Consider the following 16,963-nt stretch of genomic DNA (forward strand, 5'->3'; position numbering starts at 1 on the left):
ATTAATCTACAAAAGAGTTACAAATTTTCACAGCAGTAGACAGGGAAATCACTGAAGCACTTCTCCTCATAAAATGTTCAAGACAGATCTTTTTGTTTAATTGTGCCACAGAGCTTTTATTTCCAATAATTAAGATGGAACAAAAAAAGAAAAGATAAATCACTGTATCATTTTATGCTGTCGGACTAAATGGGATCCCAGGTTCAAGTACTAAAACTTCTTGGAAATTCAAAGAATTTTTTGTCAAGTCTAGTATTTTATGTTCTTTTCAATAAGCTAGAAGTAGGTTTAAGTGCACCTCATGTTTTTTTTTTTTCCTAAATCATATGACAATTGATGAGAAAGAATCATATTGAACACTATCAGCGAAGTAGTTAAACAATGTCTCAAAGTCTCCATTTGGAAGTATGTACATGAAACTCCTTAGGGAGATTTACTCTGTTGTACAGTTGTAAAGATTCAGGAACTAGACAGATGCATTAAACTAGTGCAGACAAGCTTTTCAAAGCTAATATGCAAATATGTATCTAAATGCACCTAAATCCTTGAAGATATCAAAATCATTTAAAAATCATACCTTCTTGTTCAAGATCTGATGTAGAGATACTTCAGAACTGTGTAAAGGAAAAGAAAGGCTTTTCTAGGATAGAAAATAATGTGAAGGACTCTACACAATAATTAGTGGTTGGCTAATAGCACATCATTTGAAGTGGAATATTTCTGCAGAAATTTTTAAAAGATTGACTAATATCAAGTTTATAAATTCRTATTAGCTTTAATACAAAGTCTTAAGATACTGTACAAAGTGTATCTTTCCGTAAACCTATTGAAGCATGCATAATTATAGGATGATTTGGATCTTTGACTCAAAAAAATCCACAGAACAAATATGGATTTAGGAATTGGCTGGGTGGATGAACCATAATTGCATTACAAAATAGTATTGTTCCAACTATAGTGTGCAAACTGAAGTGAAGGACAGGAAGAATTTCTTTACTTCTGATGGCATTCCTTTCCCTCAGTGGCTGGTCCTGTGTTATAACTTGAAGAGCAAAGTTTATGCCTTTGGAATGCAGCAGATTGCCCCAAGTGTTATGGGTTTGGGTTTTTTCCTTTTAGTTTTTTCCCCTTGGGGACAGAATACTTCTGGTGATCTCTAGCTTCCTTGACAAACTGCACGATTTGATTGTTGGTTCCAGCATAACATACATAGCTTGTAAAAGCAGTGCATTCTTTTGCTCTCTATAAGGGAAAAAAAGTCACTAAAATGTCTAAGGAAAATGTCAAATTCCCAGGAAATAAAAACTTCTGCCAGTGTGTGTGTGTGTGTGTGTGTGTGTGTGTGTGTGTGTGTGTGTGTGTGTGTTTAATGGCTTTTGAATGAAATGACATTTTTATCACTTTGGAGCATACATGTATTACAATAGGTTTTATTATTTTGGAAAGATGGAAGTGTGAAGAAAGAAAAAGCTCTGGAAAAAGATTAAAATGATGTAACATTGAATAGAAAATAAWCTCATTTCATTTGTTTAAAAATAAGCTATTAAAATGCATCACAGGACTTTGTGATTCTTCACATGTCAGCCCGGACAAATGAAGCAAAGATGCCATCTTCTTGAGAAAGTAGGTTCTCAGGCGTATCATATTCTAARATGTTTCCTCGCTTCATGACGATAACCAGGTCTGCAGTTAGAATAGTGTGAACCCGATGCTGCCATAAAGAAAAGAAATTCTCATAGAAATTCTCATTATGATAATTTTCCCTGTAGTTCATTAATGGGCTTGACCCAAAGTTTATGAATTTGGTGAAAGTCTATCCTTGTCTACAGAGGTAGGCCCTGGTACTGCATCTTTAATCTGAAGAGATCTCAAATTACTTTGCAGCCTCTGGCACCAAGCCTGAAAATACTTATGCATGCTCTTCACTTTTTCAGTCAGCTAACTGCGGTTATGGACAACACAGCTGTTGGAATAAATCCTATGGCATCACCAAAATACATCTACCCCTTTTAGTAAATGAGTGAGAAACATCTTGGTTATGTCTGCCCTGTCAAGTGACCTAGCTTCCTCCTTCACTCCAGGGTCTGTGGCCCTGACTGTCTACACTGCAGCTATCTTAGATCACTCCTGGGCCATTTTATTGTAAAGTAATTAGTTCTCTCTGAGATTAAATTTGTGTGCACTACAGGGTATAGCTCAGCCCTATAGACATGAACGAACACATGGATGAAACCAGGCTGAGTGTGATTTCCATGCTGTATGAATATGGCCGGTCAGYTGTAGACAGGACTAGCTCCTAACAGTGTGACACTTCACTACATAGCCTGAAGGCCTGGCACTGTTTTATGGAGTTCATTCATTTAATGATATGAATTTAATGTTAACAGCACGTGTAGGCTTTAGCTAAATACAATCACCACAGTCATGAAATTAAACCCAGAAACCAAGCAATAAACACCTCCTTGCACTGTCATCTCAGAAGGCATGCATTAGAAAGGAARCAGAGTGAAAAGAAACTAAAGAGTTAAAGATAACTACCAAAGAGCCAGAAGTCTTGTAAACAGTGTGGACTGAAAGAGTCTACTTGTGAGTCTTCACCAAAGTGGTGAACAGGCCGTCCTCTTTGAGGAGTAAGTTTGAGGCAGTGTCACATTCAACTAGAAAGCCCTCAGAAAGGACTAGGACAATGCTGGCATCCAAGATGTGAGATACACGATGCTAGAAAAAAGAAAAGAGAAATAGGTGGGTGGAAGAAAGTTCAGCCATGAAGGAAGGAAATGAAGCCAGTTCTGTGAAGAAAGCTAAATATAAATGGGTATCACTTTTTTTGAGACACCAACTTTGGAAAAGAAAAGAAAAGAAAAAAAAGTGAGATTCCAGTGAGAAGGACAATACTGAAAATTTGAGTGGCATTAACTGGATGGGGATATGCTTACTGCTACTATTTTCAGCACTGAGACATACAAGAATCTTAGAGCATGTTGTAAATGAGTTAGGTTAAGTGATTTGCCCAATATAAACTAGTCACTGACAGATTTGAAACCAGAATCCGGGAGACATAATTCTAATCTCTAACCACAGGATTGGATCACAGACAAAGCAACTGAAACAGCTGTTGAAGCACATATTTATCTCATGGATAAAACATCTGTTTGTTGAGTGAGTATGTCGTCACAAGGCTGAAGTATTCTTAAAGTTATCCTTTGTACGTGTGAGTATGTATATATAAATGCACGTATATGTATATGTCCATGTACCCACCCTACACGGATATACAGAACTTTTGGGCATGTTTCATGTCACTAGAAAGGGTAGAAAAATAGGAAAAAATGTCACAAACATTTAGTTGATTTTAATTTTTTGAACAATTTCCATTGATTCCAATTTTTAAAAACTTTGTCATGAAACCAAACTTTTATTCTGGAAGAGAAAAAAGATCATCTGACTTGGGAMACTGCACTAAAATTTTTTTAAACCTCTACTCTTTTTATAAGTTCGTGGCAGTATTGTATGCACTATACATGTATTTTAGAGGCAAAATTCAATCTAGATTTTGAAGAAACTTTCATTAATTGTTATACCCATCAGTTCAATTTTGATTTGTTTATTGCGAATGACTGCAAATTCTTGGAAAATTCTGTTGGAGACAGTGGAGATGGTGAAATTTCCTATAAAATCTATCTTCAGATCTAGATGGTTACTACAGTTTATTTTTGAAAGATAGCAATTATGAATAACACTTCATTTTGAAGTGTTTTGTTATCTGGGGAGTGAAGAGCAGCACTGCATGGTGTGTTTGTGGTGGGCGCTAATCCCAGAAAGGGATTGAATATATAGTGTTTTGACCTGTTCAACCTGGGAATATTCTGACTTTGAGTTTTACTTTTATTTTGTTTTCATACTCATATTAGCTGGTGAAAGGCAAGAGCCACTGCTTGAGAAATGTGGAAAGACACCTTCTGCTACCATGCATACTTACAGCTATTGTTACAACTGTGCGGTCTGCAAAGGCAGTCATCACAACCTTCTGCAAAATGTTTTCCTACCAAAAGAAAAGAATAAAAGCTTACTTTGTCCTTGTACATTTTGCATTGTTACACAGCTTTAAAAAACAAAGAAACAGGATTATATTCCATACTATTGCCCATCTGTGCATCAGACTCTCAGTAATGAAATATGACACAGGTAGAAGCAGTAATTTTCTAATGTTTCACTATGTCATTTATTCCCTCACTRTAGACACCAAACACAAAACTACATCAACAGCAACAACTGAAGCTAAATGCCAGATAAAAGCAAAAAGACTGTAAACCTTTGCTAAAGAGATCTCTTGACTGACATCTAGGGAAGACAACACCTTCTCTCCTAGTAGATTCATGTACTGCACCAATGGCAGTAACTGATATACTCACTGTGGCCATGTCAATAGATGCTGTGGCTTCATCCATGATGAGAATGCTACTCTTACGAACGAAGGCTCGGGCCAGGCAGAAGAGCTGCCTTTGCCCTACGCTGAAGTTCTCTCCCCCTTCTGTTACCACTGCATCTGTAATAGAATTAATTAGGCTGAATATTGCACCACTGAAACACTAGACATTCATACACTCAGGACCAAATAATTTTGGGTGGGCACCATGAAAACTCTCCTCGTGCACTATTCTAGCCTCAAGTAAAATTTCTGTAAAAGCCAAAAAGCATAATCTTGACTGAGCATTGGAATGGAATGATACTAAGAAAAGTGAACATAGCTGTTCAGAAAGGAGTAATGTATCATCAAGAAAAGAGCTGGCACAGATAGTTAGCGTATCTGGTAAACTGTAGTAAAGTATCTTAGTAATACGAAACACTATTAATATGGAAGGAAATATGTGAGTTTCTGTCATGAACCAGATCTGAAAAGATAGGGAAATGCAGCGTTCTAGCCAAGACCTACAGGTCTGCTGACAATACCAGATTCTGCTGAAGGAGCAGAGGTAAAGTATTCTTTTTTAGCTCTTTGCTGACTGGTCACCTCACTAGGCTGCTGAGGCCCCAAAGTAAAATTTTTCTGCAGTGAATGGAAAGCTAGACTACTGTTCAGTTGTTTAGTAAAGGTATTCTATCATAAAGATAGAATATTCCTTAGGTCAACTGTCATGATGGCTCAGACATGTTTGTATGTATGCATGCTCATGAATGTATCATTTTCTTATGGGCCTATATTTGTGGATGCTTAGTTCAGACATACCAAGACCTCCTGGCAATGACTTGACCATGTTCTTCAGCTGAGCAATCTCCAGTGCTTCCCAAAGTCTATCATCAGTRCACTTGCATTCTGGATCCAAATTAAAGCTGCAAAGAAGAACGTAACAGGAATCTCATCACTACAATTACCGTTCATTCAGACATTTTGGAATTGTTTATGTCACTTGATTTCCCTTAGGCACACTGTGCAGACCCACTGGAGTGAGCACGAAAGGTTACTTCCATTTTCTGCCYCTTCCTGTTCCACAGTCCTTTCTGGGATTAGCGCCCACCACAAACACACAATGCAATGCTGCTCTTCGCTCTCCAGAGAACAAGCACTTACCGGATGGAACCGCTGAACAATATCGGATCCTGGAGAATAATGGAGAGTCGGGAACGGAGAGTATGAAGAGGCAATTTGCTGATATCTATTCCATCGATCACTATCCTCCCTGTTTAAAACGACATGCAGCAGACGTGAAGGAATTGCACAAACAGTGTGACTTGTAAGTAGCTGACAGAATGATAAAGCAGAAACTTTGGGCTGGACTCCAAATTATGAGACAGTGCTTCTGCATTCTCTCAGCACTGTGATATAAACATGGAGAAGGTGAATGTATGTAGTAACACAAGCCAGAGGGAATCCAGCTTATTGGTGACACCGGCCTTTCTCTCGCTCTTTCTTCTTCCCTTTCCCTTAAAGGAAATACGTGGCTTCCCCGCTATGTGTTTATGATAGCAGAAGGATAATTTATTATGAAGCAATCTGAGCTTTACAGCAAAACAGAATGAGCACAAGAGCAACTGATGTAATTAGCCTCTGCCTTTCTTTGTTCCCCTTAGCTTTAATTGTAGCAGGAGAAGACGGGACAAAGCAAACTGAAAGAAAATATGATATAGGATATTTTCATCAGGCTTAATTCTGCAGTTTTTCTATGGATTTCAAACCTTGGAAAAYGCCTACATTAAGTTTATTAGTTCTCAGTGAGAAGAAGTGAACCTAATCATGAAGTGGCAAATATATGGATTTTCAAAACTGTGGACATCCAGCCTTACTGACATGTCCAATTGTCGTGATRCTGCGATTTCTAGTTTAATTTTTTATAGTCCAATTCTAATTAAAACCTTATTCCTCACCAAGCTGGACTACCAAGATTTATGCATTTATTAGAAGTTCAGAGGAGCCAGGATTTCRTCTGTGAGGTACAAATTCCAATTGTTTTCAGATTTCTGAAAGTCTGAATCAGATCATGAAACTTCAGTATGACACATCAGTAGTAGCATGAACTTAAACAGTTTCTCTTCCGCCTCAAATGCAAACATAAGAGAAAGTTTCAGAAAGATGAGATGGACTAATGGAAGAAAAATAATTTGGCATTGCTTGGGAATAGGAGAATGTATTTTGGATAGAAGCCAGGGTGCTCAGGGGAAAGGAAGAGCAGATAAGGAGACCTAAGAGAAAAAAGAAAGCAGAGAGGAGCTGGAAAACTAGGAAAGCAAAGAGGCGCAGTCAGGCAAGACAGGAGAAATGAGGTGGTTTGACTGGAGGGCAAGAAAGGAGAAATACTAATGAGCAGAGAAGGGAGAGTTCTTGGGGAATAACATGGAACATAAACAAATTTTAAGAAATAACAGAGACATGAGGAACCAAGACGGAYGCCATGAATGAAATCTTGGTTCCAGGAAAGTCATTGTAAATTTTGTTATTTAATTTTTTTTAGAGTTAGGACTCCACACAGAAAGGAGAAGAAGGACCAGCATAGAGGCCTGATATAGGCTTGTGAGAGAGATTGGGAAGTGGACAAAGGATACACAGAACATGATCAAAAAGTTTTCAAGTGGGAAATACAAGGCATACTGGAGGAACTGACAAAGAAAGGATATAGAAAATAGATTAAAGTAGAAGGAAACTAAAAGCTGGAAATAAATAAGTTATTATTTGTTTGCTCTATTGTAGTAGTCAGGAACCCCAGCGACAAATCAGAAACCTATTACTATAGGTATATATAGGCTCAGGACAACAGCAAAAGCATGTATTATATGCACCAGATTTACTCATCCTCCCACATTCTTCTGGGGTTTCCCTAGCAAGCCTTCCATATGGAGTGGCCAAAATGGAAACATGGAAATCTTTGAAACAAAAAGATGACTTTCCCGTAGGTTTACATACTCCTGCAGCAGTACACATGTATATGTATTATAAATGCCAGCATGCATATTGCTGCATACTAGTTCATTCCAACTAGCTAGGATAGTGAAATGCTGTAGGAGTGAAAACATGGCAAGAAGTTTCCAAAATCCTTAATCAATTTCTACTGTAGCTGTGGGAAACCACAATAAAATAAAAAACAAATATCAAGGGAATGTACTTGTTGAGTTCTAGCTTCTATTTTACTAATATTTTGACAGTTATCATAATTTAATGCAGTTATTTTTTAGGGAGAAATTTAGAGGCTCCAGAGAGCTGCATATTTTTCCTGCTATCTAGAGCATGGAATATTGTTTTGTCAGAGCAAAAAAAAAGAGAGAGAGATTTAGAAGCATAATATATGAGGTGCAGAACACTTCCTGGAAGAACCAAGTGCTACTCATAATAGGACACTTTGTTCTTTGAAGGCTCAGGCATAACAAGCCCCATTTTACTCAAGAATCTTCCAAGCCAGAAAGGCAGGATATAAGCTATCAAAAAGTCTCCTTGCCTCTTCTGAAGAAATAAGGGGAAAGCAGGTCAGGAGTGACAACAAACTCCATTGAAATCTAACCTTCAAATATGTCCACCATTCTGAAGAATGCCAAAGACAGGGAGGATTTACCACTGCCAGTACGACCACAGATCCCAACCTGCAAAAAAAAGCAAGGTATTATTTGCTTACAGAAATAAGTTGTAAATCAAACATACTGTTCTGGGAAAGCTGGACTGTGAAAATGGTCCTGCTGGTGAGAAGAAAGGTCCTTCACAATGGCCAGTGTCAGATGCTAGGGAGAAAAACAAAAAACAAAGAGTGGCAAGAATGCTTCTCATTTCTGGCTCTCTGCATAAAAAACATATGTATAAATTGAATCATACAATACATGTGATAGTGATTATCAACTTTCCAAAAAAACATTCTTAATAATCACTTCATAAAAGTTAGATAGTTTCAACTTGATAAAAAGAGAGTATCATTTACTTTATACTCTGATGATGTTTCTCATTCCTATACAAAGTGTTTGTATACTGGCTAATTTGACAAGGAACTTAAAACAAAGAGATGGTGGAGAATTTTTTCCTTTGAGTGTTATTTTGCAGTGGAAAATACAATTTCTGTAACAGCAATAGTTTCTTTAGAAAAAATGCAATTTTGATCATGGAAAAAAAAGAACCTTTTTTTTGGTTGGCTCACTTAGAATTTTGTTATTTCAGTTTGTTGAACTGACCAATGGAGCAATGCACAATTTAATTTTAAGTTGATCTAAACTTTTTATAACAATTTGGCAAGTGAAAAAAAACAAGTGAATTTCAGGAATATTGGGATATTTAGTCAAAAGTACTGAAACAAAATAGTTCCATTTTTCCTAAATAATTCTTTGGGAATTTCTGTCCCAGGAAGTTTTTTGAAATTGTAGCATATTATCCTGCATTTCAATGATACTGTAGGCTGAAATGTGAGATATTCTTCCAGTTTTTCTCAATTCTGGTTTGATGTTCATCTAATTTCATCTTGCCACCTAGGCTTGTTCTATGCTAACTAGGTGGATGGACATGGAAGGAGATGGGACTCTAAGAAGGACAACTGATCCCATCCAAGAATAAGATGTCATTGGTGTAGGTGTCTTGACCAGGCCCAGGAACATCAAATAAGACTATTGATTTATGCCCTTGTCAATGCAAATTGCTTTTACTCTTGCTCTTCTGCCACCTTAGAAGAGGAACACAATTAGGAAGAACTTGGCCTAGAATGAGGATAATATGCCACTGCATGACACAGTACCTTCTGTCCTGGTTTGATGTAAGCCTTCACGTGCTTAAGAACAGGCTTCAGGTTGTTTTCATACCGAACACACAAATTTTCAATCTTGATTTCTCCCTCTTGGGGCCAATCTTTTGGGACTTGGGAGGGGTCTGAAAAAAAAAAAGTAATCACAGGTCACCTTTTATAACATTTTTCTTTCTCCCTCCCTCCTCCCTGGGCACCTGTTTGGGAGTTACATTAGAACTCTATAATCTTGAATCCCACTGCAAAAGGGGTTGGCAGCACAGTACTGGTGATGAATGTGCCCTCCTCCAAGTTGGTGTGCTCAGGCTGGTTCTTAGGGGAGCTGAGAAGAGTGTGACAAGCAAATTAGCACTTAGCTCCCAATCTTGACACATAGGATAAGAGGGTAAATGTTAAAGTGGCTACTGGCAATGAAATGGGATGAAGCCAAACAAGCAGAAAGGAACGTAGCGTTAGTGCAGCATTAACACAGTCTCAGGTCAGTAGCCRTCACAGGAAGGGCAGCAGGAAGAAGGATGTTGTTACTGCCTAACAACTTGAGCTGTTGACATTATCATAGCTCATATTTCATCCTGGTTTGCAAATATGCAGGCAGGTTTTGTCTCCTGGACTTTCCAAATAATCTTGCTGGCTTGCAAGCTTTTTTGCTGTTGTACTTCTAGTGCTTCTAAAATACCAATTTCTACCACCAAAGACAATTTGAAATATGTGGAATATGAACAGCAATGTGCACTTTATAGAAGAGTTGCTGAGGCCTGCTTCCTCAGTGTGCCCTGTCCTGCAGCCCCAACTTGCTGCRAAGATTAGAAATTTTGAAGTATTTGACTGATAGTGCATTTCTAGTTTTGTCCGTATTTTTGTTCTCTGAATGGCTATAGGAATGTTTTGTTTATACCACCTGTAACTGTACCCTGGTTCTGCCTAATTGTATTATAGGTTGATGCTCTATCTCTCTGGCATTTGGTAGTTTTTTATGTTGACTAGCATGGGTTACATATAAACCAGAGATCCCATGATTGCTTTTGGCTGTCCTTCTCATTCAAGTCTATGGAAGTTCGTACATATCAATAAGAACAGAATTTGGCAAAAGAGGTCTCTATATTTTTCATGATCAAGTCTGCCTTGATTCCATACCRCCCACAGAAAAATCAAAATGTTTATAGTGCAATACCCAAGTAGCCTTCATAGTTCTCCGACTCCATGTTCAGGAAGCTGTGTACTTTTTTTACTGCACCCATCTGCACCTCCAAATCAGCCAGATTTCTCACCACCCAGTTCAAATAGTTGGTTATCTGCATTGCAAAATGAAAACAAAGACAGAGGTCAAGTTTCTGTCTGTTCATCTATCTCGTTTTGAATAAAGGTCAGCTAAATTTGTAAAAGTCTTTGGCTTGACTCAGCAGAGTGGGTCTAGACCTAGCGCAACAGCATTTAATATGGAACAGGCCAGTCATATTCCAACCCAAACAATCCTGACAGAGTAATTTAATGCTCAGTATTCTCATCCTTACTTTGTGAAATAGAAATATGGAAAGGTTATATCTACAGTCTGAAAATGTGACTGATTAAGGGAATCTTGTTCTAAGCATTCAATAAACAGTACTGAAAGGTACTTTTAGTGCCTTTTTAAACACATAGACACAGAATAAACTAAAACTAGTGGCTGTGTTTGGAAATATTGCATTTTCTAATTTTTCAAAGACTGCAAATAAAGGATAAGAAAGTTTACTAATCACAAGTATATTTACAAGATTTTGATTAGCGTTTCTTTTCTATTTCTTTCAGTGCATATTTATATAATTCGTTTTTCTCTCTGTGGAAAATGTGGTTATTTTAACATAGAAATATGTGAGAAAAAATGTATTGTCATCTCAATGGTATTTCCCTTTAACGTTTTGTTCTGATTTATAGGGATTTGATTAAAAGTAGAAATATTATTTGCTGCAGATAACAGTTGATAATTATTTGTCTAACAATACCAAGTAGTTCAGAGAACCTGATCCCTAGTCAGAACTGACTATCTGTAGGCTGAAAATTGTAAAAAAAAGTCCCAAACTTATGTTCCTAGGTCTATATTTAGATGCCTGTTTTAAAAAGCCCCAGATTTCATTAGGAACCGTTGAATGCTAAGCACCTTTAAAAACTGAGCCATTTTAAACACCCAAATAAAAGTTTAGATACCTAACTTAGACAGGGGAAACATCCTATGCACCATTATATCTGGAGAAAAATTTTGTCATTTCATTTGTGAGAAAGATCACTAAATCTGCCAAATAAGAAGTATGTTATGAATAAATCACCCAGATYCACTTGTTTTCCACTTACAAATACTGATGCAATAGGCATACAGTAAATRATAGTTTTCACTGAGATTTCACAATAAAATTTGTTGTCAATTTGGAGGATTTAGTTGTTTGCCAAAATGATAGAGAGTCATTCTAGGAGRTACTGTGAAACAATTCCTTTGTTCTTTAGAAACATACACCTTCTCTGTGTGCAGCTTTTGAATCAGGAATTTAAAAAACAGGTGCATTTGTAGATAAGCTAAACAATATGTAGACCTGCTGTTTGCACAGTAACAGACTGTAATCATAGGTCCAGCAGATTTGATAACAGAGCCTGGCATCCAAAAGGGTCTACATATCATTTCAATTTTCATGGCAGCTTACAATAAAGTTGGCAGTGTTCATACGAGAGAAGAGAATGAGCTTATGAAGGTCTCCCATAAACACAGTATTGGAAGACACACTTTGCTTTCACCTAGTTTCATACATCASCCCACTTTTGGCCCCAAAGAGAAGTGATACAAAAGCCACTTGGGGACACAGCTGAGGATCCAACTGCATCCAACGTTTTACTGGTTTTATTGTGGTSGAGGAAAGAGACAGGTATCAGCTTAGTGACTGGAGAGTCTATTAGTCTGCTATGCCAAACTTCAGCAAATTGTTGATTTGCTCTGATGTTCAGTATGCAAATACTAAGTAAATACAAAGTAGGGTTTGCTTATGCAGACATCTCAGAGCTTCCAGATCTCTGATAATGAATCCTAATGGCTAGGATTACCAGGAATGTTTTCAGAATGAGGTTAAGACATCAGGACTGATTCTTAGTTGCTGGCAGATTCTCATAGCACTGCAGCAGCAGCACAAAGGGGATTTAAGGCCACCCTAAGGCCATTGCCGAGGATTTTCTGTTGTAACCTTGTGTCGGCCAGCATCCAAGCATAAAGTCAAACTATATTGAACCCATACACCAGTCCTCATGGCATCTGTTCCCTTGTGTCACTACTGTAAAATAATCAGCGTTTTGCAATGCCAGCCATGATTTCAAAAATTCTTCTTCCTGTCATCCTTATCTTGCTTTTCCTCTGAAATTAATGGATTAATTCRATGATATTTCTGCTCTCTATGATGACAACACTCACTCTATGCTCCTGAAGCACTTTGAGCTCCTCTTGCAGTCTACTACGCTAAAACAGTGTTCCTTCTCCATAACTGATCTCAAATCCCTCAGTGCTAATGATAAGAGTTAAAATGAATTGTCTAGGGTTCTGCCAGATCATCATCATTCCTCACCTATTTCCCTCACTTTCCTCATGTTACCTGTTATGTTGAACCATGCCTACCAGCCCTAAGGGTCTCAGTTCCTAAATCCATTTAGAAATCAATGGACAATGTTGGGCATTCGAGTGGTTTCCCTCAAAAGGTGCAATTGGTATTTCTAATTCTTCAGCAATGCTCTCATTTGGTCATTGGTCAAATGCCACTTTGATTGTGACAATCTGTGGGACAGCAATTTCTGGCCTAATTTTGGCATATAGAGGTRCAACTAACACTGTGTTGTACAAAACAAATTGCACAGCAGGTCCCCTTATGCACTTTTAATTTTCCTGCTCTCCTTGGGAGCATGCAGGGCCTGGGAATGGTTGTGTTTTTTTAATTGGCTCACAAAACCTGAAGTAAGTCCAAGTTGCCCTGAACTCTCTTAACTTTGGCTTGAATCCAGTATTTGCAAGACTGTTTTTTTCAAGATTAAGAAAGCTGGAAGATAACCATGTATACGTATTTTTAAAGCTAGCATGAAACTMATGTATCTGTCTGATAGCTCTTATGCTTTGCCTTAATACATACCGTCAGAGCATACAGGAGACCTAGCCCCACAAACCCAGAGTTAGGACCTTCGGTGATGGAAGTGACAGCTGCAGTAAGAACTATACAAGCACCAAGGTAATCCTAAAATGACAGAGAGAGACAAAGGAAGAAAAAGAAAATTGTAGACGACGTTAAAATGCAGCAACAAGAAAATTTCTTTAGTTACAGGGTACATACCTTCTACTAAGGCTTATATCTAGTCATTAATTCTGTTTTGTTTTTCCTGGAAAGGATCAGTTCTTTTTGGTGCCCAAGCCGAAATACTTTAAAGGAATCTGTTGAACATAGCTGAATCAGGCCAGCATTTTCTGCAAATCCAGCTGTACTAGGGTATCTCAGCTTGGCCATCCCCGAAAGAGGAGGTATCAAAAAAGTGTAAAACCTCMTAAGAACTGTATAACACTGACATCCCTAATTCCTAACATTAAAATAAATGCATTTTTCTCTGCTTCTCTCCACTCTCCTTCACATGAGTTTGACTCCCAAAAAAGGAGAAGCATCAGTGACTTTTCAAGGCCCATGAAGGATTTTGGTACTGCTTGGATTTTGTATGGAAAATGGACACATTCTATGGACRTAAGTGGGCAGATAGATATAAGCTGTCCACACTATACAATGAGACACTGTACATGGTGAAGGCAGCATTAAGCCTACTACTACACTCAGTCTGTGGGTGATATGAGTGTCTGTGAGTGATGGTAGAGTGAGCTCTAAAAGCAGTGTAACTGTGTAGTTGTGATGCTGTATTGGGCTACAAGCCCTTGCTTCTGCCCTGCCCAGAGTGACTCAGTGGCAGATACATGAAGGTTCTCAACCCTGGTTATGACCTGCCTCACAGAAAATGCTATGGAGGAGCTATCAGAAAGATCAGATTCCTCACAAGCTTTGAAGGAGCTTCCACCCATCTTATTGATGTGTACCTCAGTTTTGAAGTGAATGCCAACTACATGTGATCCCATGTAGATTTCCAGGTGCCTGGTGGCTGGGACTGGTGGCTTTCCCATGGTCCCACTGCTTTTGGCCTGTTTGATAATATCCTGCCTGGAAACTTTGCCTATGTGAGTTGAAATGATGGCTGCCTAGTTCATTTATCTGTAGGAAGTGTTGATAAGCAGATGACAGCCTCTARCATCTATAGTACAAACATGCACTAGAAGCACAATGCTCTTGAATCTCCATCAACTATTGGGACARGACTTCCCAGTAGCTATTAAACCTACAAAATTTTGAATGATGCATCATTAGGCAGAGCTAAATAAGCTATTTTAAGCCTACATTATTTCAAAAGTTCTGATGAAGTGATGCATATTCTTGGATCAAATTCATTTCTAGTGTAAACGGGCCTAAGACTGTGAGACACTAATGCACATTACCACAGCTTATTGCAAGGTTGGATGCTGCTCTGTTATTTATCTGTCYTTGGTCTAGAATTAAGTTCAGCTTAATCTTGGATGTTGTAGGAAATTTAAAGCTTCATGCACAGGGGAATACTGTGCCTAGAAAATGCAGAACTTCATTGCTCTGACAGTGTACCAGGTAGTGCAAGTGAGGATACAGCTCTTAATGTGAGGATTAGTCAGGCCTGTGACTATCTGAGTCTRGCAGAACTTAGTTCCTTGCTCTCTGGACACGTTTAGAAGGACAAGATCACAGATCAGTTTATTCTCTGTACTTGTAATACAAGATAAATAGAGACATCACAATGATTTTGCTTGCCCTTCATGTAGGTCTTGCAAATTAGGGAAACTGCTCATGTGCTGTCCATGGAGAGCCCTCATCAAAGGCAGGAATCTGACTCACTGACATTGGCTGCATTGTGTCTTATTGCTTTTTGTTTTTAAGTTGGAACCCATTTCTGCCATCTTGCTTGGTATTGAACTGTGCACCGCAAAGAGTATGGTCTCACAGCTGGATAAAGGGCACTCCAGATGGGGCTCTAAATTACAGCTGCAGGTTTAAACGCATTGCGTGGAATATAACTCGGGGCCTGGAAGCTGAATGGTGCCTAAAATATGACCCTGGCATGTTGATGAAAATGTTCACAAAATTACTTAAAAGCCAGATTCTGTTTTGAAAGTAGTTTCTTCCAGGATAGGTCTGCAGATGCTCCACAGTAGTAGAGAAAGCCTTATTTCAAGTTATGTAAATGTTTGTTCTTGCACTCTCTTCAGACAGTAGACATCACAGCAGCAAAAGATGAGGGAGCCTTGTATTTTCCTACCCTTGGCCAAGAAAGCTGAAAAAAGCCTACAGCTTTAACTTAAACAATCCTGATCTATTTTAAGGAACACTGAGTATAATCTCATTGTGAGATTAATTCTCATTATTATCTCCTCCTCTGCCTCAGACAAAGTCTGTTTGCTTCCAAGGTTTCAAAACCATGGCTGGGACTAAACTGAACGTACCGTCCTGACCTCCAGCCATCTGTTGGCAGCTGACAGAAATAAGTAGGCAATGTTGTTCGTGTCGGTTAGTTCCAGCATACGTTGTTTAAATCTGGCTTCGTGCCTGTCAAAAGCAAAGTTGTTATATTACAACACATAACACACACTCATACACAAAAGCATGAAGTACTGAAGTCTTCCCTCCCGCCACTCCCTGCAAGCCGAAAGTTGTTGCACTTGTGCCACTGCCAAACTTTGGGGTAACAACTCTTCCCTCARGATCCATGTGTGCTGCTAGTGCTCTCTCTCTGACCTGGCAAAGTTACACTTACAGTGGGGAAGAATTTCTTCTACAAGCAATTATGTTTGACTAGATTTTGCATCAGAGCATGTGCCCTAAAAGAGACTGGGATGCCAGGGGAATAAGGACTTGCTTTACTTTGCGGGGCTTATCTGCATTATAGCTGTAAACTGAGACTGCCACTGCTCTCCAGCCCTCTCAGAGGTGAGTGCTGCCTGCCTGCTCTTTTCCTTACAAGCCAGTTGCAAATCCCTGTGCTCTGGAGGAAGAGTAGAGCAGAGGTCTCACCTGTCACTTCAAAATCTGATTATACCTAAATTACACCTAAATTACAGAAATTAGTGGTTATTTCTTACCTCCCTCAGCTGTCTCTTGTTTCACTCTCCCCCATAATGCTGGTAGTGTTTAAAAACCAGTAAAAGAAAAGAGTGCCTAGATTTTGGGGAGCAAAATCTCTATTGGCATAAATGCGTTAAATTTATGGGGCCTTACAGTACTTGAGGTTCTGACTGGCAGTCAGATGGAAAACATTTTATTGTTTCACATTCCACTGTCAATACTATCACTTAAAAAAAAAAAAAAAAAAAAAAAAAAAAAAAAAAAAAAAAAAAATCAAAGGTGTAGCTTCAAAGAAAACTAAGGTAGAAGTCAACCTGGAGAAAAAAACAGCCAAACTTTATCAAACATCTTATAATCTGTTTTATCATGGCAAATTCTTCTACTTCAAAGTTTCAGGGCTCTGCTGTGAGGCACCTGTAACCTTTGTTCTGCTCAAAACCTTGGGGTTTTTTTGCCTTTTCATGCTGATACATTATTTCCTTGGTTTTATTTTGTGCAGCTTGTAAACGTGACAAGCAACCCCCCCAGAATAACAACTTGTAACAGTAATGACGTGGGGAGGAGCAAAGATTCAGTGAATATTGT

General features: G+C 38.4%; 1 protein-coding gene across 3 annotated transcripts in view; it reads right to left on the bottom strand.

Moving 5' to 3' along the window:
• Positions 1 to 755: 755 nt before the first annotated feature.
• ABCC9 (ATP binding cassette subfamily C member 9) overlaps positions 756 to 16,963 on the bottom strand; it is an 84,510-nt gene continuing 68,302 nt past the window's right edge. For all 3 annotated transcript variants that reach the window (XM_085323986.1, XM_085323987.1, XM_085323984.1), the window contains exons 30-39: positions 15,760 to 15,862; positions 13,334 to 13,435; positions 10,375 to 10,495; positions 9,198 to 9,328; positions 7,989 to 8,067; positions 5,570 to 5,678; positions 5,228 to 5,331; positions 4,413 to 4,546; positions 3,980 to 4,042; positions 756 to 1,711 (exon numbers count right to left, since the gene is read on the bottom strand). In XM_085323986.1, the coding sequence (XP_085180112.1) occupies positions 1,574 to 1,711; positions 3,980 to 4,042; positions 4,413 to 4,546; positions 5,228 to 5,331; positions 5,570 to 5,678; positions 7,989 to 8,067; positions 9,198 to 9,328; positions 10,375 to 10,495; positions 13,334 to 13,435; positions 15,760 to 15,862 (1,084 nt within the window). In that variant the 3' untranslated portion in view covers positions 756 to 1,573. The remainder of the gene's footprint in view (positions 1,712 to 3,979; positions 4,043 to 4,412; positions 4,547 to 5,227; positions 5,332 to 5,569; positions 5,679 to 7,988; positions 8,068 to 9,197; positions 9,329 to 10,374; positions 10,496 to 13,333; positions 13,436 to 15,759; positions 15,863 to 16,963) is intronic.

The sequence above is a fragment of the Rhea americana genome, unplaced genomic scaffold (genome assembly GCF_003343005.1).
Source record: "Rhea americana isolate MKP2758 unplaced genomic scaffold, rheAme1 scaffold_9, whole genome shotgun sequence".
NCBI classification, from domain to species: domain Eukaryota; kingdom Metazoa; phylum Chordata; class Aves; order Rheiformes; family Rheidae; genus Rhea; species Rhea americana.